The sequence below is a fragment of the Cavia porcellus genome, unplaced genomic scaffold (genome assembly GCF_034190915.1).
Source record: "Cavia porcellus strain 051 isolate PalLab524CR breed Dunkin Hartley unplaced genomic scaffold, mCavPor4.1 scaffold_5, whole genome shotgun sequence".
NCBI lineage: Eukaryota > Metazoa > Chordata > Mammalia > Rodentia > Caviidae > Cavia > Cavia porcellus.
In genome coordinates, this window is record NW_026947488.1 from 54,098,129 (window position 1) to 54,124,852 (window position 26,724).

At 34.7% G+C, this 26,724-nt stretch overlaps 1 protein-coding gene across 13 annotated transcripts in view; it reads left to right on the top strand.

Moving 5' to 3' along the window:
• The window catches only part of Dock3 (dedicator of cytokinesis 3), a 707,026-nt gene that overhangs the window by 311,314 nt on the left and 368,988 nt on the right, over positions 1-26,724 (top strand). The window contains exon 1 of one of the 13 annotated variants that reach the window (XM_063248935.1): positions 2,236-2,264. The exons of the other annotated variants lie outside the window; for them this stretch is intronic. Within the exon in view, the coding sequence (XP_063105005.1) occupies positions 2,251-2,264 (14 nt within the window). The 5' untranslated portion in view covers positions 2,236-2,250. Of the gene's footprint in view, positions 1-2,235; positions 2,265-26,724 lie in introns of those variants that run through there. 13 annotated transcript variants of the gene reach the window in all.

A 26,724-nucleotide genomic window follows, 5' to 3' on the forward strand; every position in this document is an offset into this window, starting at 1 on the left:
GACTTTTAGTGTTTTTTGTGTTCTTTTATGATCTAGATATTAATCCTCTTTTCAGAAAGGCAGATGACAAACATTGTCTCCCATTCTGTAGGCTCTTTACTCTATTAGTTGTTTCCTTTTCTCTCTTTATTTTGCCTTGGCTAAAATATAAATGAACTTAGCTATGTAGGCGGCTGGCTAATGTACTTGGAGAATGGTACCATGTCTAAGTCTTAAGGTTATGTATAGCTACTGTCCAGCACTCATAGTGCCTGGATTAGGGAAAGTCTTTGGGTGTGAGCTTTTGTATAACTGCTGTCTCTTTCACTACTTTCATTTTAGAATAGCTAGGAATAAATAGGTTAGATTCAGGGGACACTGGGGCCAGTGATGGGGTGATGTAGGGCATAGGGGAAATTGATTTCCCTTTGCAAGATAGTTCATTAATGTGATGTATTTTCAAGCAGGTAACTGTCAGAGGCCCTTTTTCTGTTGAAAGGAGTGTGGGTTCTAGTGTGGGTTGGAGCTCAGGATCTTCTAGTTATCCAATGTCTTTTTCCTATCTCAAGTCTAATTTATAGATAATCATTCTTTTCGAGTCAGTAACCTGCCTTTTATTTTATTATTTATGAAAGGGTCATGAATTAACTGACCACATAATTCAGTAAACTTCAGGATCAAAACTTAAATTTGACTCTGGCTATATGAGTCTGATGCAGAAAGAAATTGTACTGAACTTTTACGTGAGCATCAAAAATAATGAGCATTCAGCTTTCTGCAGTTCTTGTTTTCATACTAGAGGTTCTAACACCTAGATATTGTAGAGTATATCAGATTATATTGTCCATTTACTCTACATCTGCTGGATTAACTCCTCATACTAGAATTAAAAGGAGAATGTGTAGGTCGGCAGAGCTGGAAGATCTTTTGTATTTGATCAGTGCAGCCCTAGTTACATTTTATATGTAAGGAGTTTTAGTTATTTTAAATCTGTGTATATGTCTGTCAATGTACAAACGATCTTATTTGTTGCCCATTTAGCAAACTTTTCTAAAACTCAACCTTAGATTTTACTGTAGAATAAATATAAGAAGGTTTTCGCTTCACTCTATTTCTGGTTGTACACATTTCATTTTTAAGTATTCTAAATAGTGCCTTTTTCATCCCTGTAGAGGGTCAAGGATCTGGGACTTTTAAAGTGAGTAGATGAGAGTGAGAGTGAGAGCAACACAAGAGAGAGAATGGATAAAAAAGGAATCAAAAAAAGGAATCGGTAAGGGTGCACACTAAAGAAAGGTGGGAGAATTACTGCTAAGAGAGTGTGAATGATTTGAGCATCTCAAGGATTATGAGGTGAAGTTATACTTTGAACAGCATTAGACTGTTTTGAAGGAGAAGAACAATTTCATTGTCCTAAATTGTCACATCATGGCATAGAAAAAAAATTGGCAACTTTCTATGATTGTACTTTCTTGGCTTATGTTATTGCAATGCCTTCTAAATGGTCTTCCTGTTTCTAATTAGAAACATAGCTGCCAGAGTAGTTCTTCAAAAAAAAAAAGTAAGATCATGTTATTCCTCTTGTTAAAACTTTCTAATGGCTTCCATTTTATGGGGAATAAAACTCAAAATTTTTGCAGAGGCTCATGAAGTTTAATGATCTGACCTCTTCACACAAAACTTTCACTTCTACTCCTTTCCCTATCTCTCATACTACTTTGATGACATTGACTTCGTTTTCCTTCCTTTTATTTAGACATATTGGTGTGTTGCCTTGAGATGTTTCCTCAGGTTTTGTATTTTTCAAATACTATACCTAGCTAACTCTGTCACTTCCCTCAAATTTTTTTTTAAACTTGGCAAGACAGATTGTTATTACTATATTTACTTCTGCCTCTTCCCTTTCCTTCACCGGCTCAAAACTGAATGCTCCCATAAGACTGCTACTTCTGGATACTGATTATAGCTGTTGCCCAGATGGCTCTGTTTTCAATTTCTGCTTCTGTGGGTTATTGGTTTCCTTTTCTAAGTATGGGGTGGATAGATGGAGCTTAAGTCAGTCTGTAGCCTCGGCACAGAAAAGCTGAAAAATGAGGAATTCAGCGTTAACATCTTACACAGTGGGACGCAACTCTGTGTCTCTTCATAGGAAGGTTTTCTCAAACATTGGAAGAAGATTATGATGCCAATAGGTAAGGCAAGTTATATAATTTTCCTCAACATTGTTTTTTTGTTTTTTCTTTTTTTACAGGGTATTGAACTGAAGACCTCATGCTTGCAGGCAGGTGCTTGTCCCACTCATCTATGTCCCTACCCCAACACTGTCTGTTTTTACATTGGGTTTCCTGATAGGCATCAGTTAGAGAATTTTAAAAAAATTCTTTTAAAACAAGGTCTCCTTATGTAGTTTAGGCAGGCCTTGAACTCACTATATAGCACAGACCGGGCTTGACTTATGGCGATCCTCCTGCCTCAATATCCCAAGTGCCGGGATTAGAGGCATGCATCACCATGCCTGGCTGGGTTAGAGTTTTTGCATCTCTTTTCCATGTCTTGTAAGTAGTCTTTCATAGTTGGATCTCCTTTTTTCCACTAACGGGCATTCTAGAGTTATTCTTTAGTACTATCTTGCAACTAATTTTTCCTTGAGTTCTCTTCATTATGTCTACTATTGATGTTTTCTGTTTTTCCTTGATAATATTTTATGTGATTTTATTATACTAAAATATAAATACATACAAGTTATCATTTTAACTCTTTGCAAGTATTTAATCCAGTAGTATTAACTACATGTATAGTGTTGTACAATCATCATAAAAATTCATCTCTAGAACCTCCCAAATACTCTGTCCCTATTAAATCATAACTCCCATTCTCCTTCTGTCAGGTAATCTCTCTTCAACTTTTTGATTCTGAAATTCCTATTTTAGACACCCTATATAAATGGAATAATCAAATATTCATGCTGTTATATCTTTTGTCTAGCATAATATTTTAAAAATTCATCCATGTTATAGGATATATTGAATTTAGTTATTTTAAAGTTGAACAGTATTTCATTATATACATGCAACTTGAAATCTAAAACTCTTAAAAAATTAAGTGTATTGTTATAACTTAGCTATAAAAATCATATTGTTATAACTTAGAAATAAAAATCATATTAACTATAGGGAAGTTTCACTTCTGTATGATATATTTTGATTCCTTTTTTTTCATGGTCCCCTCTCCTCCCTATTTACAAAACTTTGTTTCTATCTTATCCTCTTGTATTGTCTCTTTCCTTTCTTCACCCTTCCTTTTCCCCTTTCACCTCCCTAATTGCCCTTTCCTTTTGAACAGTTTTCTCCTATTTCACAATATCTGATGTACATTTTGGTCCTTATTTACTCTTTTGGTTTCTCACACCAGGGGAGACAAAGCAGTGTTTACACTTGTCCAATTTACTTCATTTAAGAGTATAGTCTCAAGATACATCCATTTATAGAACTGTCTAAAATTTATCCTTTTTGTGGCTAAGTAGTATTTCCTTATATAAAAAACCCACATCTTTTTTATCCATTGCTGGGTTAATGGGCATTAAAGTTATTGCCAAGATTTAGCTATTATAAATTGTGCTGCTATAAATATGGGTGTTACATGAATATGTAACTCTTTTGTGATGTATTTTAAGTCTTCTAGGAAGATACTGAGAAGGGGAATAGCTGGGTCAAATGAAGATTCTAATCCTAATTTTTTGAGGGATGTCTGCACTGATTTCAACAGTAGTTGCACCAGACTGTACTCCAACCAACAGTGTGGAGAAGGATTCCTTTTTCCCCATAGCCCTGCTAGCATTTGTTATTGGCTGATTTCTTGATGATTGCCATTCTTTCTGGGTTGAGATAGAATCTCAGTGTTGTTTTAATTTGTACTTCTTGAATGACCAGTGATACCGAAAATTTCTTCCTGCATTTATTTTCCATTTGTATATCTTGATCTAAAAAGTGCATGTTCATCTCAGATGTCTATTTTTGAATTAGGTCCTTAAATTTGGGGTCCTGATAACTTTCAGTTCTTTATATCTTCTAGATACAAGTCCTCTTTTTTAGGGTCAGTTGGCTAAAATTTTTCCCCATTCTGTTTGTGGGTTTTTTTTTTTTCAGTCTGTTCGTGATTTCTTTTGAAGTGCAAAAACTTTTTAGTAAGATGAGATTCAAGTTGATTCTTTGAAGTACTTCCTGTGTGGTTTGTGTTTTATTGATGAACTGTTTGCCTACCTCTGTGTCTTCTAGACTTCTGCCTATCTTCTCTTCCAGTAGATTTAGTATTTCTGTTTTAATATTTAATAAATCATTGATCCATTTCGACTTTAATGCATGGAGATAGACATATGTTTAGTTTTAATCTTTGGCATGTGAAAGCCTGTTTTTCCAGCACCATTTATTAAAGAGAGTTGTTTTTCTTCCAGTGAACATGTTTGGCCCCTTGTCAAAGCTAAGGTGGCTGAGTGTCTTTGTAGTTGTGTTTGCATCTTCTAATCTGTTCCACTGATCTTCAGGTCTGTCTTTTTTTTTTTTTTTTGCCAGTACCATGCTGATTTTATTCCAGTACCTTTGTAGTATAATTTCAAGTCAGGAATTATGATGCTTCCTGCCATGCCTTTGTTTCCCAGACTACCTTTGCTATTCTGGGTCTCTTCTGTTTTCAAAAGAATTTTAGGAATGTTTTCTTTAAATCTGTGAGGTATGCCAATGATATTTTAATTGGAATTGCATTAAATCTGGATAATAGTTTTTGGAGTATGTACATTATTACAATGTTGGTTGTTCCTATCTAAGAGCAAAGGATATTGTTCCATTTTCTGATATCCTTTTCAATTTCCTTTTTGGGAGTACTATAGTTTTCAATATACAGGTCTTTTGCATGCTTTGTTAGATTGATTTCTAAGTATTTCATTTTTTGGATGCTATTGTGAAAGATGTTATTTCCACAATTTGTCTCTCCAGTGAGTTTGTTTTTTTGTGTGTGTAAAGGAATGCTATTGATTTTTGAGTGCTGATTTTTGTATCCAGCTATCCTCTTGCATTTGCTTATTAGCTCTAGTAGTCTTTTGGTGGAGTTTTTGCAGTTTTCTAAATAGAGTTTCATGCCAACTACATATAATGATAATTTAACTTCTTTCCTACCCTTATTCCTTTTATTTGTTTCTCTTGTGTAATTACTCTGGTTAGTGTTTCCAGCACTGTACTGAATAGGAGTAGTGATAGTAGACATCCTTATCTTGTTCCTGATTTTAGAGTGAAAGCGTCCAGTTTTTGTCTATTTAGTATGATTATGACTGTTTTTCGAAGATGGCGTTTATCTAATTGAGGTAGAGACCATCTATTCAAATTTTTTGTAGAGTTTATATCATGATGAGTGTTGTATGTTATCCAAAGCTTTTTCTGCATCTATTGAGGTAATTATGTGATTTTAGTCTTTGGTTTTGTTGATGGAGTGTATTACATTTATTGGTTTTTGTATGTTGAACCATCCCTGCATTCCTGGGATGAGTCCTACTTACTTGGTCATGGTGTGTAATTTCTTGATGATTTGCTACATTCTGTGTATTAGTATTTTATTGAGAGTTTTTGCATCTATGTTCATTAGGGAGATTGGCCCATATTTCTCATTTTTGGTTCGGTCTTTTTCTGGTTTTGGTGTCAGAGTAATACTTGCCTCTAGGAATGAGTTAGGGGGAATTGCTTCACTTTCAATTTCATTAAAGAGTTTAAGGAGTATTGGCGTTAAATCTTCCTTAAATTTCTTGTAGAATTCAGCTGTAAATCCCTGAGGTCCTGGACTTTTCTTTGTTGGTAAGTTTTTAATTATGTTTTCAATTTTAATAACTGATACTGGGTTATTCAAAATATTTTTATCTGCTTGACTCAGCTTTAGGTAATTCATACATCTCTTGGAATTTTTCCATGTCTTCTGTGTTTTCTAGCCTATATGAGTAAAGATTTTCAAAGTAGGTCAAAGATGGTTTTCTGAATTTCCATAGGGTCTATAGTGGTTTCAACCTTGCATTCATTGCATTAATTTGAATTTTTCTTTACCTTTTCTTGATAAGGTTGGCTAGGGGTTTATCAATTTTGTTTATGTTTTCACAGAAGCAACTGTTTGATTCATTAATTCTTTGTATTGTTTTCTTAGTCTCAATTTTGTTAATTTTTTCTCTGATCTTTGTAACTTCCTCTCTTCGATGAGATTTGGTCTTGACTTGCTCTTCATTTTTTAGATGCTTAAGGTGCATCAGTAGGTTATTTGTGCTTATTGTGTGTTGCGGATGTGAAAATACTTTGCAATATATTTCCCTCTTAGGACTGTTTTAATTGCATTCCATTGGTTTTGATATATTGTATCTGCATTTTCATTTAGTTGTAGATACTGTTTAATTTTTTCTTCAATTTCATATGTGACCCATTGGTTCTTCACAAGAGTGTTACTTAATTTTCATGTGTTTATGTAGTTTTTACAGTTTCTTTTGCCATTAATTTCCAGTTTCAGTGCACTATGGCCAGATAATATGCGTGGGATAATCTCAGTTCCTCTGCATTTACTGAACCATGTTCTGTGGGCCATTCTATGTCTGTTTTAGAGAACATCCTTTGTGCAGCTGAGAAAAAGGTGTATTCTGATGCTATTGCGAGAAGCACTCTGTAAACATTTATTAAGTTCATTTATTCACAGGTTTGATTTAGAACTGTTATATTTTGCTGATTTTTTTCTTTTTGCCTAATTGATCTATCTTTTTGTGACAATGGGTATTAAGGTTCCCCCATTACCGTTGTGTTATTCTGTATTTGATTTTTCATATCTATTAATATTTTTCTTATATAGTTGAGTGCTCTTGTATTTGGTGCATATATATATATATGATTGTTATCTCTTTCCCTTGAATTTTTCCTCTACCAAGTATATAGTGACCTTCTCTATCTCTTTTGATTAGTTTTGGCTTGAAGTTCATGTTGTCGGCAAACAGAATACCTGCTCCTGCTTTTTTTCTGAGTTCCTGTCTCATAGAATATTATTTTCCATTCTTTGACTTTTAGTCTATAAGTTTCTTTTTGAGTTAAGTGTTCTTGTATGCAGCATATTGTTGGATCTCGTTTCTTGATCCATTAGGTGCTAGTCTGTTTCTTTTAATGGTGAATTGAGGCCATTTACATCGATGGTTACAACTGGTATATGTTGGGTTGTCTTTGTCGTGCTATCTTCTTAGTGGTGTTTTCCTGCTTTTCCTCTTTAATTGCTTCCCTTGCCTGGTGGTTTTTTTTTCTGTTGTTCTCAGAATTGTGGTCATTTTTATCTGTATCTAGAATATCTTTTAGTACTCTTTGGTTGGTTGGTGGTCATAAAGTTCTTCAGTTGTTCTTTGTCTTAGAAATATCTTATTTCTTCATTGATTGTGAAATAAAGTTTTTCAGAGTACATCAATCTAGGTTGGAAATTGTTTTCTTCAGGGCTTGAAATACTTTGCTTCAAGCTCTTCTTGACTTGAGGGTTTGTGTTGAGAAGTTGGCCATGAGTCTAGTGGATTTTCCTTCATATATGAGTTGTTTCTTTTCTCTAACAGCTTTTAATATTCGGTTTTTGTGCTGAATTTCTGAGACTTGAATATTATATGTGTTGGGGTAGATTTATTTTGCTTATGACTGTTTGGTGTTCTATATGCCTCATTTATCAGTACATTCACATGCTTGGAAAATTTTTGTTATTACTTCTGCAAATATTTTTTTTTATGACATTTGGGTTGACTCTTGCTTTTTCATTGAGTCTTACATTGTTTTTCTTTGCTTTGTCTTGGAGCTGTTGAATTGTTATTTCATGGTCCCTTTTTATTTTTAAGAGATCTTTCCTGTAGTGATTACTAGCCACAAGCTTCAAGCAAAAGTTTTTTTTATAGCATGAGATCCCAGATGTTGATTCTTTGCATTATTTCCCATGTGATTGAGGTTTTTTTCCATGAAATATTTTCCTACATCTCTGTCTTCAAAAGTTTTGCCTATTCTGTCTTCCATCAGATTTACTTTTTCTGTTTTCCTATTTAGATGTTTGATCCATTTGGATTATAGTTTAGTGCATGATAGTAGACATGGATCTAATTTTAGTAGCCAGTTTTCCCAGCACCATTCATTTAAGAAGCTGCCTTTCTTTAAGTGAACATGTTTGGCCTGTTTAAAAAGAAATAAGGTGATTTAATGTGTTTGGAGTTGTTTCTGCATCTTGTGATCTGTTCAATTCATCTTCAAGTCTGTTTTTTTTTTGGGGGGGGCCTGTGTAATATGATGTTTTTATACCAGTAGCTTTGTAGTATAATTTCAAGTCAAGAATTGTAATGCCCCCTGCCTTGTCTTTGTTGCAGAGAATTGTTTTTGCTATTCTAGTTCTTTTCCTACTCCAAATGGATTTTAGAAACATCTTGTGTAGTTCTATGAGGTATGCTAATGGTATTTTGATTGGTATTGAATTAGATCTGTGTATCAATTTTGGGAGAATTTCCACTTTCACTGTGCTGGTTCTTCCTATCTATGAGCATGGAATATTTTTCCATTTTCTAATATCCTCTTTGATCTCCTTTTTCATAGTTCTGTAATTTTTAGTGTATAGATCTTTTCCTTTCTTTGTTAGATTGATTATTAAATATTTCCTATTTTGGGGGATGCTATTGTGTAAGGTGTGGTTTCCCTAATTTCTTTCTCAGTGAGTTTGTTAATCCTATACAGGAATACTATTTATTTTTGAGTGTTGGTTTTGTATCCAGCTACACTATTGACTTTGGTTATTAAATCTTCATGTCTTTTGTTGAGTTTTTGTGATCTATATAGTGTATCATGTCATCTGTAAAAAATGATAATGTAACTTCTTCCTTTTATCTTTATTCCTTTTATGTTTTTCTCATCTAATTGCTCTGGCTAATTTTCCCAGAGCTATATTGAATAACAGTGATGATAATGGACATCTTTGTGTTGTTGCTGATTTTATAGTGAAAGTTTTCAGTTTTTCAACATGAAATATGAAACTTTTTAAGTGCTAAGTATCAGATTTTGATTTATATTATACTCATCTGATAATTCTGTGAAAATAATGTAAAACCTGAAAAATTCTGAAATCTAAGCACTCTGATTCCAAGAATTTCAGATAAGGGATACTGAAACCTACATTACATTTTTTTCCTATGTGATCATGGATGGGCATTTGGGTGATAATATTTTTCATTTGTTAGATTTCTAGTTGACTTGAATTCCATTAGCTTTTGTTTCATTTGTGCTTAATTTTGTTTTATACTTTTTCTTTTTGTAAATGGAATATATCCTTTCCTTTCTCTAATCATTCTAAACACTTAAACATGCTTATCAAGTTGTTCTGTATAATTAATTTATCTGAAAAGAATTTATTTGTATCATTTCAAAGTCTTCAAATATTGTAGTCCTTTTATGAGAACTTTTGTTTTCAATAATGAGAGATTTCTGTTTGCCATTCTCAATCTCTGTCTAGTTCTTCTACAGTTACCACTAACTGCCATTCAGGTTTTAGATCAGCATTTTCTTTTTTTTTTATTTAAAGAAAAGGAAACAAAAAATACATGGAGATAAAAAAAAAGGTAGAAATAATACAAAATTACAGATAAACAAAAGGTAAGAAATTGCCGGTTGATAAGTTACACATTGTCATCTTAGAAATAGCTGTTCAGGTTATAGAATTAAAGTATTTAGAATGACATTCAAAAAGTGACCCTACAAACCATTCTGCTCTATGATCGAACAAAAGCTCAGTAATATGATTATCAGTCCTACACATTTGTTTTACATCTCAAAGAGGGTAAGATTAAACATATCAAAACAGAACAGAACATTTAAAAAAAACAATTTAAAGAAATACAGATTTCAAAGCAAGTCCACTGGGGATCTTCATTATCTAACTGTCTCTAGTTTCTTACAAATAGCTGTCCCTATCTTCACCCACTTTATATACTTATTGCATATTATAGAACTAATCAAATCATTACAGGATGATGAAGGATTTTTAGGTCCTCAAGTTCCAAATTAGGGAAGACAATAGTGACTACCATCGCATCTCTCATTCTCTTTGTGATAGCCGTCCCCATCTCTACATATGCTGAAGTTGAATTCAAGAAACCAGTCCAATGTCATTCTAATCAGCGAACAATAGATTTCTAGAATTTATATTATAATGCTACAAAATAAACCTCTGGTTTCTCAGCGTCTCTTCCTCAGAGTATCTGTTCCTTACATCTTGCATTATATAATCTGTTCCCGTAAATAATTAAAAAAAAAACCCATGTGTGAATTTCTACCTATATATCTATCCTCTCTGTATTATAGGGAAAACCAAGTCATAGCAAGACAGCAAAACAATTTCCTAGAAAAACATGCAATGGATAAGACATATAAGACTACAATATAAATGATCTTCCATAGCTACTATGTTTTCTCTTGTTATTTTCAATAGATTTGTCCACAACACTGGCTTACTATAGTTAAACATAGTATCACCTATTTTTATAAGAACTTAACTTTGACAGCATTGTAGGATTTGAGAGCTGTTACTAATTCATACCAGTATGGATATCCTTTACATCTTGTCATGCTCATAGTAGTTGCCTCTACTTTTAGGGTTGATGCTCACAAGCATACCAATTTCAAATAGAATCAGCCAAGGCCAACCCATAGTCTTATGATTCAGATCCAATTAAGATCAGTCATAGTAAGACAATGTAAGTAATACAGGATTTCAGTTTAAGTTACTAGGAAAGTAAGGATAGTTACCATGGTATAACCTGCTATTTTTGGTTCTAGAGGTCTGTGTCCTCAAATCTGACATGAGTGGACAGACCAGAACAAATTAAATTCAATCTAAATATGGCACTAGAACTCCTGTGTCTTTTAAATCATTATACACCATTAGCAATGACCTCTGCTTTTTTTTTAAAATATAGTTTCAGAGCTGTCTATACTAAAGACTATAGCTTACCGTCTCTGCCTCATGTCTGCTACTCCACTTTTCTGCTATAATTTGTCCACCTTATTCCCTCATTCCATTGTCTGCCCCATTCACTGAGGCCTCTCTGCTACTGTTGCTGGAATCCTGGTATCTCTTCCTCTCTTTCTCTGTAATGTCCTTCAGCGCTCTCTGTAGGGTTGGATTGGTGGCCACGAACTCCCACAGTTCCTCCTTGTCTTGAAAGTATCTTATTTCTTCATTAATTTTTAGAGACAGTTTTGATGGGTATATGAACTTTGGTTGCATATTATTTTCTTTCAGGACTTGGAATATTTCTCCCCACTCCCTTCTTGACTTGAGTTTGTGTTGATAAGTCTGCTGTTATTTTGATAGTTTTCCAGTTATAGGTAATCTGCATCTTTTCTCTGGCTGCTTTTAATATTCTGTTCTTTTGGTGGATTTCTGGGATCTTGATTATTATATGTCTAGGCGTAGATCTGTTTTGGTTGTAGGTAGCTGGTGTTCTGTATGCCTCTTTTATCTGGATATCATTTCTTTTTGCTATACATGGGAAATTTTGCTTTAATATATCTGTGATTATTCTTTGTATTTCATTTTTGGTTGCTCCTGCTTCCTCACTCACATTCTTTATTCTTAGGTTATGTATCTTTTTGTCATCCTCCAGTTTTTGAATTGCTTCTTTCTGGTTCCTTGTTATTTTTAAGAGGCTTTTTCTTTCACGTTCATATGCCCTAAATCTCTCTTCAAGTTTCAGAAGGCTGTCTTTAGTTTCTGTCAAGGCATTTTGCCAGTGTTCAATGGAGTTTTTAGTTTCCAGGTAATCTCTTTGGATCTGTTTCATGTGTTCTAAGTTATGTGTAATTCTTCTTCAGAAGTTTCTCTTTCTTTTCTGATTTTCTCAGTTCTTCCATCTGTGTTCTCTTGGGCGGGGCTTGTCATTTCTTTAATTAATCTCTTTATATCTTGCCTCACTTGGATCAGGAGTACAGCTTTAAATTCATCTATGAGGTCATGAAGGTACTTTTTAATTTCGGCTGATGCTGTGTTGAGTATTGGATGGTTACTGTGCTTGTTCTCTTCAGTGTTTAGTTCTCCTGGGCTTATTTTCTCATGTTGGGCAGCTGGAGATTTTTTTTTTTATTTTTATCTCTTGTCATGTTTCTGGTTTCTTTCAGACTGTCCTGGGGTTCTCTGGCCCTCTCCGAATTGCTTAGGGCCTTTCAGAAGCGTGCTGGCTTGAGTTTTTGCTGTCCTCCCCAATTTCCAGTTATCTGGGGTAGGCTGGGATGCAGGGGCAGTACAGGCTAGTCTCTAGCCTCTGTGCCAGTTAATTCATAAATTAGGCTGTACTTTCTGGTTGTCAATGAGTTGTGACTATTTTGTATCCACTTATTGGGCCCCAAGCAGAGGCTTGGTTTAGCCCCAGTAGCTCCTGCCAGTTCTCTTTGTACCAGAAGCAGCTGAGTAATGTCACTATGGCACAGGGTTCTGTCCAAATCCCAGCTGTTCTCTTCCAAACCTCTCTGTGACAGGAGCAACAGAATAGCAGATCTGCCCAAAACCAAGATGTCTCCCACTAAGTTCTCTGTGTGGAGCTGAAGCCAGAACGTAATCAGGCTCTGCCAGATTTCAAGATGTCTTCCACAGCCCTCCCTACAGGGGGACCTGGTGATGTCACCGAGCTGTAGTTTCTACCGCCAGACTAAAATGTCTGCCGCCAGACTCTGTGTTATTGATTTCTCCGTGGTGGCGGGCCAGCTGTTCTCTGGCCAACCCCAGCAGCCGCGGGGTTCCCAGTACTCACCAAAGTCCGGTGCAGGTCCTCATTCCGGGACCAACGCACACCAAGCTGCCCACTTTTTCCGCACTCCCGGCACAGCGTGGAACGGTCAGATATCTGCGCACCATTTAAATTTGAAACTCCAGAGCCTTGTACATCTCCTCTGGTGCAGCGGTGCAGTCCTGGCTGCTACTCGGAGTCCCAGGTCTCAGTTTCCCGCAGTCACCAAAAGCAACACAGCTTTTCCTGCTGGGTCCACGGGTCAGTTTGTTGATTTAAAGGCACGGGATTTGCAGCCTCCCGTTATCAGCGTTCACAGTCTCAGCATGACTTTAAATCCTCCAGCTGCACTGTCTTGGTTAATAAGAATCGCTATCGATTTGTCTGGCCCTCTCCATGTTGTCATTTTCTAGTTTCTACTATGATTTCTCCGGAGAGACTCTTTGCTCGATCCCTTAGCAAGCCGCCATTTTTTTTCTCCCCTAGATCAGCATTTTCAATACTGCTTTTTGCCGTTGGTATCATGGGAGATCTTGACTCTTGGCTGATTTGGGAGAGTGGGTTGTTTCCAGTCCAAGCTTTTTAGTTCTTCATCTTTTTAATTCTCCAACTGAAAGCTATATTCCTAGGTGAATAAGAAGTCCTATAGCACTTCTTGTTGTACCTTATGTTGGTCTTTTGGGAGCTTCAAGAAGTGAACCTGTCCTTGGTGGTTTTACCTTGATGACCTTGTGACGTTACACTGATTCACTACTCTGTTTGTGTTCTCTTCTTGCCCATTGAGATGTTTTATTTTAGAGATGAGAAATATATTTGGTTTTTTAAAAATCATAATTATTAACAAATATTAATTGTACAAGTTAATGACTGTCACTGTAGCATAAATGCATTGACCTTTGATCATCTTGTCTTCTCCTTCCTCTTCTCTCACTTCTCCTGCCTCCCTTTCCAAGCCGTAATAGTCCCTCTTCTACTTTAAAAACTTTTTTTTAATTTTCACATGAAAGATAGGAATCCCCATGTAGTTTTGATTTACCTTTTTCTGATGGCTAAAGATACTGATCATTTAAAATTATTTATTGGCCATTTGTACTTTCTCTTTATGAAGTTTCTATTAAGATCATTTGTCCAGGGCTAGCTATATAGCTCAGTGGCATACGTGCCTGCCTGGAAGGCACAAGGTCCTGAGTTCAATTCCTGGTTCAAAAAAATCATTTGTCCATTTATTGATTAGGTTTTGTTCAGCTTTTAAAGCTCTTTATATATCCCAGATGTTAATGTCCTATAGATCAGAAGCTGGCTTGAATTGTTTTCCATTCTGTAGGCTTTGTTTCCTTTGTTGTATAGATACTTTTTAACTTGGTGTAATCTCATTTGTCATCTCTTGTTTTTGTTTGCTGTGATAATAGAGTCCTTCTTGGGACATCTTTGCCTGTGCCACTATCTTGAAGTGTTTCTCTTGTATTTTTTCTAGTAATTTCAAAGTTCAGTTTTTATATTAAGAATTTTGATCCATTTTGATTGATTTTTATAGAAAATGAGAGATAATAATCTGGTTTTAGTCTTCTGTATATGCTATAGCTAGTTTTCTTGGCATCATTCTGTGTTAAAGAATGTCATTTCTCTAATATATGTTTTTGTCATGGGTCTGTTGGCTTCAGATGCATAATTTGTTATTAGCACATTAATTCTACAGAATAATATACATTGTGGCTGGCTTCATTGTGACAGTGTTATACATGTATATCATATATTTTGAACATATCCCTCTATTACTCTTTTGCTCTCAAATTATTCCCTTCTGCTTCCTCCCTTATATGAGAGAAAACATCCTGCATTTGTTTTTCTGCATCAGGCTTATTTCAAATGTGTAAATTTATTTCTTGTGCTTCCATTGTGTTCCATTGGCCTAAGGTCTGTTTTTAAGTCAATACTGTGTTGGTTTTGTTGCTATGGCTCTGTAGTGTGTTTTGAAATTAGGTGTTGAAATCAACATTGTTCTTTTTGTTTAGAATTTCTTTGGCTATTTGGGGACTTCTTGTTTTCACATGAATTTTAGGATTTTCTTTTAGTAAGAATAACATTGGTATTTTGATGGAGACTGCATTAAATCTGTACATTGCTTTGAGTAGTAGGTGCATATTAATTATTAATTTTCTTAATCTATGTGTACTGGGTAGTGAGGTGTATATAAAAATATTGACTTTTAGAGCTATTTTCATAAGAAGCCTTTGTAAAATAGATAATTAATTAAAGTATAATATGTAAAATCTAGCTAGTTTTGACTTTGCTTAATTGCTGATATGGTTTTTAGTTACTTGTAAGTAATAAAGAAGGATAAAAGGTTAAAGATCAACAAGAGCTACCATTTATTAAGTAACCTAAATGCTAGATATTATATATGATACTTTACATTAATAACACCACACTTGGAATCCCAGATTGGCAGGTAGGAATATTTACTTATTTCAGATGAGGGAAAGCAAACCTTTGAGTGCTTTTGTATCTTTTATAAGGTAACGTAACTAGGAAGTGGGAAAATGTGAGCAATTAAGGCCATGTTAAAATATCCAGAAGTTCATGCTCTTAGCTATATTCATGTTAAAAAGCCATCTAATTAAGGGATCCTATCTTTTCACTATCAAAATTTTGATTTCTCATAAACTATTCACATTATATGAAACCAGGATTCCTTTGGAAAACAGTTATATAATTTATTACTTTTGTTTGACTATAGTTTTATGGAGCAGGGTGTTTACAAATAGTATTTTCTCTGAATTTTAAGGATATTGATTATTATAATCTAAAGAAATAAACCAGTATTAATTTCGGCTGGTATTTGTGTAGATTAAGTTGAAGTCTTATAACTTAATGTTAGGAGCATTAACATTTCCCATATAAGTTTCCCATAAATCTCAAGTGACAACAGCTGAAAACCTAGTAGAGGAAGCTCTGAAGACATTTGAGTTTGTTTTGTATGTCATTTCTCTACAACAGATACAGAAGCTTCATGCCTTATTCGCTGTCAAGTTAAAGTCTTTTAGCTTTTCAGTGATGATGCTATGGTGTATTAACAAACATACTGCCCATGTGTCTCTAGCATGAATCCTTTTTAACATACTTTGATCATTTTCTTGGTACCTCTTTTGAATAGTTCATCACAGCAAACAAGGACCTTTCCACACCTGCTTGCCTTTCAAACTTAACCCTCCTTTAGTACTTTAATTCCTTCATGACTCTTAATCTGACTGCAAGTTTTCAGTGTACTTTCTTTCTTAGAACAATACAGTACCAGAAGTTGCAGTTGTTATCACATAGTAAGCATTTATTTTTGCTTTATATTTTTTAATTAAGATTATGATACTGTATCTCTTGATTCTTTAAATCTCCTAATTATACCTTAGCAGTCTTAAAGACATGATCTGTAGAAGTAACCTCTGTAATTAGGTTGGATAGTTGGAACCTCTGCTGCTCTGGTCCAAGGGGAAACATAACGCAAAATGGTCTGAAAGTTAGTAGGTATCCATGAGCAGCACACAGAATTCATAGGTGAGGAACTGGGAGATAATGAGGCTCCAGCAGTGCTGCATGACACTCTCTGTCTCTTCTTAGCTTAATGTAACCTTGTTTTTATTCTTTGCTGCTGTACTATTGATAATCAGGTCCAGAAGTTATGCCAAGAATTTTAGGAAGTTTCTATTTTTTCTTCTTACAACAGTTTTAGGTTTTATATTTAAGTGCAATAGAGTATTTTCAGTTAAATTTTGAGTATAGTCTGACAAAGAATCCTATTTTTTCTTTTTCTTTTTTTTTATGTAAGCAACCAGTTTTCGCCACATCATCTATTGAAGAGGCTGTCCCTTTTCTTTTTTCTTCCTTTTCTTTTTTTTTTTTTTTTTGTACTGGGGATTGAATTCATGACCTCATGCTTCCCAAGCAGGCACTTATACCACTGAGCTAAATCCCCAGCCCCCCTTTTCTTTTCTTTTTAAAAATTTTTATTTTGAAAAGAATAAAACAAAATGAGAGAAAACAAAACAAAAGGGTCATTCAAAACAAAAGGATGGGCATAGTACATGACTTAAAATCAAAATACAAGGTGATCAACAATGGTTACCATAATGTCTCTTGTTATCTTCATTAGAATTGCCCATATCACCAGGCATAATAAAATTGAACATAACAGTATGGAACAAAGTCAGTAAAAACAAAACATTGGAGACATAGGAATTCAAAAGAAGATAATAGTCAAACCAGAATGGGATCATTGTGAATCTTAACTGTCTTCAAAGTAGTATACCCTCAGAATTGATACTGTCCAACAAAACAGATTCAAATAAAATCAGTCAAAACAAGACAGTGAAAGCAATACAGGGCTTCAAATTAAGTTAATAGGAAATAAAAAATGGTTACCATAGTATATCCTACTACCGTTGGAATAGCTGTCTATGTCCTCAAATCTAGTACAAGTAGACAAACTGGAACAGAGTATAACCAAACTAAAAAGAGTGATGAAAGCAATATGGGTTTCAAATCATACAAGAATAATAATGTCCACTGTCTTCCCTATTTAGACAATTCCTCCCCTCTCACTTTCAAAGGATGCATTGTACATTTTGTATCCCACTAACTCCTTTAGTTTTTAGATTCGGGAGGCAACCCGCAATTTACCTAAGTTGTTCTGAACCTTTTTAACCCCTGGGCATGATCTCAAGTTGTATCCATTTACCTACAAAAGCCTCAAGGTTTTCCTTCCTTATAGCTGAGTAAAAAGTGTTAAGTTTTTCCAACCAGTCTGCAGCTGATAGGTGAGCCACCCCCACTTTTTTCTGGTTCCCTGTCACATAGAGCATTATTTTCTCATCTTTTACTTTCAGTCCATGAACCTTCTTTCAGGTTAAATATATTTGTCATATAGAGCATCTTGATGGGCCCTATCTTCTTAATCCACTCTGCCTGTGTTTCTTTTTATTAGTGAATCAAGGTTGTCTATGTTAGTGATTATGGCCAGCCTTTTCTGCCTCATCTCTGCCATGCTGTTTTTCTGCCATTGGTTGTCTACTTTTCCCTTTCATTCCAATGTCCGCCCCATTCATTGAGCCCCCTCTGCTGCTGTTACTGAAGCCATGGCCTTTTTTTTCCCTCTCTCTTGAATGTTTTTTAGTATTTTTTTGTAGGGTTGGATTGGTGGTCACGAACTGGAGCATCTTGTTTCTCCATTAATTTTGAGACATAGTTTTGCAGGGTACATCAGTCTGGTTTAGAGTTTATTTTCTTTCAGGGCTTGGAATACTTTGCTCCAAGCTCTTCTTGATTTGATGGTTTGTGTCGAGAAGTCTGTCATGATTCTGGTGGGTTTTCCTTTATAGGTGATCTGTTTCTTTTCTCTGACAGCTTTTACTATTTTATTCTTGTGTTGAATTTCTGGGATCTTGATTATTATATGTCTGGGCGTAGATCAGTTTTGGTTATCGCTGGTTTGAGTTCTGTATGCCTCAGATACCTGAATATCATTTTCTTTTCCTATGCTTGGGAAGTTTTCTTTATTTCTGTAAATAGCCTTTGTATTCCATTTATGTTTACCCCTGCTTCTTTACTCACATTTTTTATTCTTAAGTTATACATTCTCTTGTCATCTTCTAGCCTTTGTATTGTTACTTCCTGGTTCCTTGTTATTATTAAGAGATCTTTCCTTTCATGACCACACGTTACAAGCATGTCTTCAAGGTTTGATAATCTATCTTTAGTTTCTTTCAAGCAGTTTGCCACCTTTCAATTTAATTTCCTTAATGAATTTTAATTTCCGGTAATTTCTTTAAATCTTTTTCATATATCCTAAATTTTTTAATATTCTTCATCATTTGATTCCATCCTTTTTCTATGCTCCTTCATTCTTCCATCTGTGTCTTCTTGAGAGTTACTTAGCATTTCATTATTTTTCTTCTATCTTTCTGTACTTTTATTGATATTTCTGTTTTAAGTTCTTTTATAGTTTCACAAAGTTGTTTCTTTATGTCAGATGCTGTTGCTTCAGAACCTGCAGTTGTGTGACTCCAGATCTCTTCTGTGTTTACCTGTCCTGGGCCATTACTGCTTGGGTTGGAGCTGGAGACTGCCTTTTGTTTCTTCTTGTCATTTTCCTGTTTTTTTTCCAGACAAGTGGGTAGTAGAGTCCCTGGCACTTCCTGTATTGGTTATAATTACTCTGAAACATACTGGCTAGGGATTGCTGCCTTCCCCAATCTACTGGTAACTACTAGAGTATAAGTAGGGGCAGGGCAAGCTGGCCCCTCCCTTCTGAACTAGTTAAGCACTGGGAGTCTTCACCATGTTGGTGTGTGCTGTGCAGTCGGGGTTGGTTAGGGATGGCTTTAGAGAAACCTCGGCCTTGGCTATTAGATTGTGCACAGGGGCGGGACTCAGTCTAAGCAGTTCTCATCCATCTGTTCTGTGCTAGGAGTAGCTGAATGAAGCCGGCTGCAGTTCTGGTTCTAGATTTATCCTACCTGACTCCAAAATGGAACCTGGACAATCACCCACTCCTGCAGGAGGACTGAATCCCCCACACTCATCACTATCTGGTGCGGTTCTGTGGTCCACTGCTCCCCTCCATGACTGTGTCTTCCCATCAAGGCCTTTGGGCTTGCTAGCCCCCAACTTCACTGTGACTGCACATCTCTGGATTCCAGTGGTGTTTCACATGCAGTGGGACTGACTCTGATGCGAGCACTTCTGACTACCACCTTCTGGTTTTTTTTTCTTTTTTTTTCACTTTAAGTTTTTCCTGGATTGAGAGGATCCATTTCTTTTTTTCTGGTCTTCTCCAGAATGCTATAGTCCAGCATTTGGACTGTTTCACTCAGAGAAGCTTTCTACTTTGCTGCTTATTTTTCTACCATCTTGCCCCTAGGCTGTTTTTATTGCTTTTCTGATTTGGATGCCAAGGCTGTCCCTTTTTATAGTGCATCCTTTAGCACTTTTGTCAAAGAAAAGGATTTATTTCCAGTCTTTCCATTTCATTATAGTGGACTGTGTTTATTTTCATGCCACTGCTATGATGTTTTAATATAGCTTTGTTATATAGTTTGAAGTTAAGAAGTGTGCCTTTCTCAAAATTGTTTTAGCCATTTGATCTATTGTGGTTCCAAATGAACTTTAGAATTTTAAAAATATTACGCGAAATTGTCTTTGGAATTTGTATTGAATCTCCATGTTGTTTTGGGCATTTTGAGAATATTATTCTGACCTTGAAAAAGGAATATTTTTCCTTCATTTGTATCTTTAGTTTCTCCCATTGTTTTAAAGCTTTATATGTTACAGACCTTTCTCCTCCTGTAATTTTCCTAAATTATCTTATTGAAAATACAATTTTTAAAATAGATTTTAAATATAGGTAAATGTTTAATGTATAGAAATGCCATTGGTTTTAGTGTATTGATTTTGTGTCTCTACAAGTATACCAAATTAGTTCGTTACTTTTACCAATTTTTTAAAACTGTAGGATTTTCTACATTTAAGATGATGTTATCTAGTAGTTTTATTGCTTTTCTGATTGGATGCCTTATATCTCTTTCACAACCTCACATGATTGCTTTGACTTTGGCTTTCAGTAATATGTTGCATAGACATAGTGGGAATGTGCATTTTTGTCTTGTTCATAATCTTAGGAGAAAAAGTTTTAACTTTTTACTGTTGGATAAGATACTAGCTGTGAGCTTCTCATAGGTGGCCTTTGTTAGGTTGGAGACCTTTCTTTTATTCATAACTTATAGAGAGTTTTGTTTGTTTTTTTAAAACATAAAAGGATATTGACTTTTGTTACATAATTTTTCAGCATGTTAAGAATGACCATGTGATTTTTCTTTTTATGTTAATGAAATGTGTATTACATTTATTGATTTGCTTTTGAAGAACCCTTCTGTAACAGGTATAATTATACTATATAATTATGGTGTACAATTCTTTCAGTATGCTACTGAATTTGTTTTAGTAGTGGTTTTTTTGAGGATTTTTGCATTTTTGTTCATTGGGGAAACTGTACTATAATTCTTTACTGGCTTTAGTATTAGGCTAATGCTGTACTTGTAAAATGAATTTTAAAAGGATTCAGTTTTTAGAAAAATTTCAGAACTGGCATTAACTCTTTAAATGATTAGTAAAATTTACCAATGAAAACATCAGTTTTAGGCTTTTCTTAAGGGAAATTTTTCATTACTGACTCCAGCTCTTAGTTTTGATCCTTCACTGAATTTTAGTTTTTTTATTATAATACATGTCAATAAAGTATAAAAAAGCACTCCTACTATTATGAAAACATAAAATTTCATTACAGAGTAATTAGAGATTAACAATTAATACACTATTATAATCTTACAAAAATAGCCAGAACGTTACTCAGAATACAAGGGATAGACAAAAAAAGAGTTGTACAAAAAACAGATAATATCACAGAACTCCCTACTATATAAATGAATTAAATTAGCATATATTTTGAAATAGTTTTGAAACAATAGAGTGGAATGATCCATTTAGATTTTATTTTAGTACATGGTGATGGGCAAGAGTCTAGTTTTAGTTTTTCACATATGGAGAGCCAGTTTTTCCAGCACCATTTATTAAAGAGACTGTCGTTCTCCCAGTGAACATGTTTGGCCCCTTTATCGAAGATAAGGTGGTTGAGTGTGTTAGCAGTTGTGGTTGTATCTTCTAATCGATTCCACTGATCTTCGGCTCTGTTTTGGTTCCAGTACCATGTTGATTTTACTATAGTTGCTTTGTAGTATAATTTCAAGTCAGGGATTGTGATACCTCCTGCCTTGCCTTTGCTGCTTAGAACTGTCCTTGCTATTCTAGGTCTCTTCTCTCTCCAGATGAATTTTAGGAGTGATTTCTCGAGTTCTATGAGGTATGTTGATGGTATTTTTATCGGGATTGCATTGAATCTGTATAAAAGTTTTGGGAGAATGGCCATTTTCACAATATTTATTCTTCCTATCCATGAGCAAGGGATGTTTTTCCATTTTCTGAGATCATCTTCAATTTCATTTTTCAGTGTAATATAATTGTCCCTGTACAGGTCTTTCACTTCTTTTGTGAGAGTAATTCCTAGATATTTCATTTTTTTAGTTGCTAGTATGAAGGGTGTGGCTTCTCTTATTTCTCTTTCTGTGATTTTGTTATTAGTGTAAAGGAATGCTATTGATTTTTGAGTATTGATTTTATAGCCAGTTATATTACTAAATTTATTTATTATATCTAGCAGTCTTTCAATGGAGTTTTGGGGATCTTCTATATAGAGTATCATGTCATCTACAAATAATGATAGCTTAACTTCTTCTTTTCCTATCTTTAAGCCTTTTATTTCTCTCTCCTGTCTAATTGCTCTGGCTAGTATTTCCAGTACTATATTAAATAGGAGTGGTGATAAGGGACATCTTTGTCTTGTGCCTGATTTTAAAATAAAGGCCTTCAATTTTTGGCCATTTAGTATGATTTTGGCTGTTGGTTTGTCATAGATGGCCTTTATTATATTGAGGTAGAGACCATCTATTCCAATTTTCTGCAGGGTTCTTATCATGAATGAATGTTGGCCCTTATCAAAAGCTTTTTCTGCATCTATAGAAATGATCATGTGGTTCTTACTTTTGGCTCTATTGATATGGTGTATTACGTTTAGTGATTTATGTATATTGAACCATCCCTGCAGGCCTAGGATGAATCCCACTTGGTGATGGTGTATGATCTTCTTGATGATTTGCTGCATCTTATTTGCCAATATTTTATTGAGGATTTTTGCATCTGTGTTCATTAGGGAGATTGGTCTGTAGTTCGCTTTTTTAGTTGGGTCTTTCTCAGGTTTTAGTACTAGAGTAATATTTGCTTCCAGGAATGACTTAGGAAGGATTGCTTCCCTTTCAATTTCATGGAAGAGTTTGGGGAGTGCTGGCATTAGGTCTTCTATATATTTCTTGTAGAATTCTGCAGTGAATCCATCTGGGCCTGGTGTCTGCTTTGTAGGTAAGGATTTAATTACGTTTTTGATTTCATTAATAGAAATTGGGTTATTCAGTAGTTTTACATCTTCATGACCTAGCTTTGGTACTTTGTATGCTTCTAGGAATCTGTCCATTTCCTGTGTTATCAAACCTTTGAGAGTAGAGGTTTTCGAAATAGGTGTTGATGATTTTCTGTATTTCTATAGGGTCCATAGTGATTTTTCCTCCTTCATGCCTTATTGCATGAATTTTAGCTTTTTCTTCCCTTTTTAAAATAAGGTTGGCTAGGGGCTTATCAATTTTATTTATTCTTTCAAAGAACCAACTCTTTGATTCATTGATTTTTTTGGATTTTTTTTTTAGTCTCTATTGCATTGATTTCTGCTCTGATTTTTATAATTTCTTCTCTTCTTTTGGCTTTGGGCTTGACTTGCTCTTCTTTTTCTAGATGTTTGAGGTGTAACATCAGGTTATTTATTTGTATTCGTTCTGTTTTCCTGGTGTGGGAACTCAGTGCAATAAATTTTCCTCTGAGGACAGCTTTCATTGCATCCCACAGATTCCCGTAAGTTGTATTTGTGTTTTCATTTTCTTGTAGGTAGTGTTTAATTTCTTCTTTGATTTCCTCTGTGACACACTCATTACTCAAGAGTGTGTTATTCAGTTTCCATGTGTTGTGGGAATTTTGTAGTGTCTTTTGTCATTAATTTCCAGTTTCATAGCGCTATGGTCCGATAGCATGCAAGGGATGATTTCAACCCTTTTGCATTTATTTAGATATGTTTTGTGAATTAATATATGGTCTGTTTTACAAGATGACCCATGCACTGCTGAGGAGAATGTGTATTCTGTTGTTGTTGGGTGGAATACTCTGTATATGTCTATTTAGCCCATTTGTTCACAGGTGCGATTAAGTTCTTTTATTTCTTTGCTGATTTTCTGTCTGGTTGATCTGTCCATTGGTGTGAATGGTGTATTAAGATCTCCTGTTAGAATTGTGTCACTTTTAACTTGGTTTTTCATTTTTGTTAGTACTTGTTTTATATAACTGGGTGCTCTGGAATTTGGTGCATATATATTTAAGATAGTTATCTCTTCCTTTTGGAGTTTTCCCCCAACCAGTATGTAGTGACCTTCGTTATCCCTTCTGATCATTATTGGCTTGAAGTTCACGTTGTCTGCAAACAGAATAGCCACCCCCGCTTTTTTGGGGGTTCCTGTTGCATGAAGTATTGTTTTCCATCGTTTGACTTTCAGTCTGTGGGTATTCTTTTGGGTTAGATGGGTTTCTTGTAGACAACATATGGTTGCATTTTGTTTCTTGATCCATTCTGCCAGTCTGTTTCTTTTAATTGGTGCATTGAGACCATTTACATTAATGGTTATAACTGTTATATATTGGTTTATTGTTGACATGTTATCTTTCTGCTGTTGTATCTTTGTCTTTTGGTTCTGTTTAATTGTCTGCTTTGTTTAGTGGTTTTTTCCTGAATGCGTCTAGGCTGTCTTTCAGTGTTCTTTGCAGGGTTGGCTTGGTGATCATGTAGTTTTTCAGCTGTTTTTTGTTGTTGAAATATCTTCCATTCTGAAGGACAGTTTTGCAGGATACATCATCCTAGGTTGGAAATCATTTTCCTTTAGGATCTGAAATACTTTGCTCTGTGTTCTTCTTGATTTTATTGTTTGTGCTGTAAAGTCTGCTGTGATTCTGATAGGTTTTCCTTTATATGTGATCTGTGTTTTCTCTCTTACAGCTTTTAATATTCTATTCTTTTGTTCGATTTCTGGGATGGCCATTACTATGTGTCTGGGTGTCGTTTTATTTTGGTTATGGCTATTTGGAGTTCTATATGCTTCATTGATCTTGATATCGGTTTCCAGTCTCATGTTTGGGAAATTTTCAGCTATTACTACTCTAAATCTCCTCTTAACATCCTTTATGTTGTTCCTTTCTTTTTCATTTATCCCTGTTAACCTTATGTTGTTCTTCTTTGCGTCATCTTGCAGATGTTGAATTGTTATTTCCTGATTTCTTGTTATTTTTAAAAGATCTTTCCTGTTCACTGGCTGCAATCTTGTCTTCAAGGTCTGAAATTCTATCTTCACATTCATTGAGGCGGTTTTGACAACTTTCGATGGAGTTTTTGATTTCCTGTATATATCTTTGCATCTGCTTTATATATTGTTTGTTTCTTATATTTTTCACCCAGGGATTCTATCTTTTTATCTCCTCAAATTTTTTAACTGTGTCTTCTTTAGATATGTTCAGCATCTCCTTCATTTCTTTTATCATTTCTTCTTTTACCTGAGAGATTATTTCTAGTTTCATTTCCTTTAAGGCTTTCCAGAGTTGCTTCTTTATTTCAGTTACTATTATTTTAGGTATTTCAGGAATGTCGCATATATGTTCTTCTATGCACATGGCTCCTAGGCTTTCTTGGGATGGGCTGCTTGTTTGAGACTGCATTTTGGTCTTTCGTTTTGTCATTTTCATATATTTTTGAGCTTCAAGTTTTGTTCCAAGTGAGGTAGAGTGGTCAGCCAGACAGAATTCCCTGCCCCCTCCTTAGTCACTAATTTCGACAGGAAGCCGGATCCTGGGCCCCAGGCAAAGAAAACAGTTCACTCTAAGCTGATAACTTTGAGCAAATGCTAAAATTACATATTTTTACTCCTCCATTTGCATTTTTGTTTCGATTTCATAGATTACGTACAGTAATTCTTATTTTATATCCATTAACAAATTATTGTAGCTATAATTATTTTCATGATTTTTGTCATTTATACTGATTTTATAAGTGATTGATACAGTCCATTGTTCTGTTAGAGTATTCTGATTTTGGTCAACAAATTTTATACTTTTATATGTTTATATTTTATTAATTAGCATTCTTTTGTTTTAGCTTAAATAACCACCATTAGCATTTGGGGGGGCATTGTTTGACATTGGACTCAGCACCTTAAATGTTGAGAAGTTCTCTCCTACTGAACAAAATCCTCATCTTCTTTCTATTTTAAAACAGGGAATTGTTCTCTTACCTGTATTGGCCAGCAATTTATAATCGTCCATCCTCAGTCTCTAGAGTTAGTAGGATCATAAGTATACCTACCTGTGTCTGCTCGCATCCCTTTAGCATTTTTTGCAGAGAAATTTTACTAATCAGTGCCCTTGGCTTTATTTGATCTGTAAATGGTTTTTCTCCTTTTCCGTTAGGAAAACTTTGTGAAGTGTTCTTACTCATCAGTTTATTTTTCCCTTTTATTACTTTGAATATATTAACCCAGTCCTCCTTGGCCAGTGAGCTGCCCTCTCCCCCACTATCTTGTACCTGGATGTCCATATTTCTTTCCAGATTTTGGAAGTTTACAGGCATTATTTCTTATAACATTTTTCTTCTTTTATATTTTTCCTCCAAACCGTCATAATTCAAATGTTCGCCCTTTTGAATGGTACCTTGTAAATCCTGGAGATATTCTTCATTTCTCTTTTTTTTCTATGATTGGATGTTTTCAAATGATGAATCTTTTGAGTCACAGATATTTTCTTCAGCTTGAACAAGTCTGCAGTTGATGCACTGTATTACATTTTTGTTTTCGTTAATATATGGTTCAGTTGCAGAGGTTTTTTGATTGGTTTTTATGACTTCTGTTTATTGGTCTTCTTGTTTAAGTATTATGTTTCTGGTTTTTTTTTTTTTTTTTTGTAGTTTACTGAACTTCCTAACATAATCACTTTGATTTCTTTGTCATGAAATTTGTACATCTTCATATATTTGGGATTGGTTACCAGAATATTGTTTTATTCTTTTAGTGATGTCCTTTTCCTTAAATTTTTGTATTCTTTAAAGTCTTGGATGGCTTTTTTTCCATTTGAAGTTATAGTTACAAGAAATCAAACTACATGGCTAGTGAGTATGAGGCCCTCTCAGACATTTTCTATTCATGTACCCATTCCATACT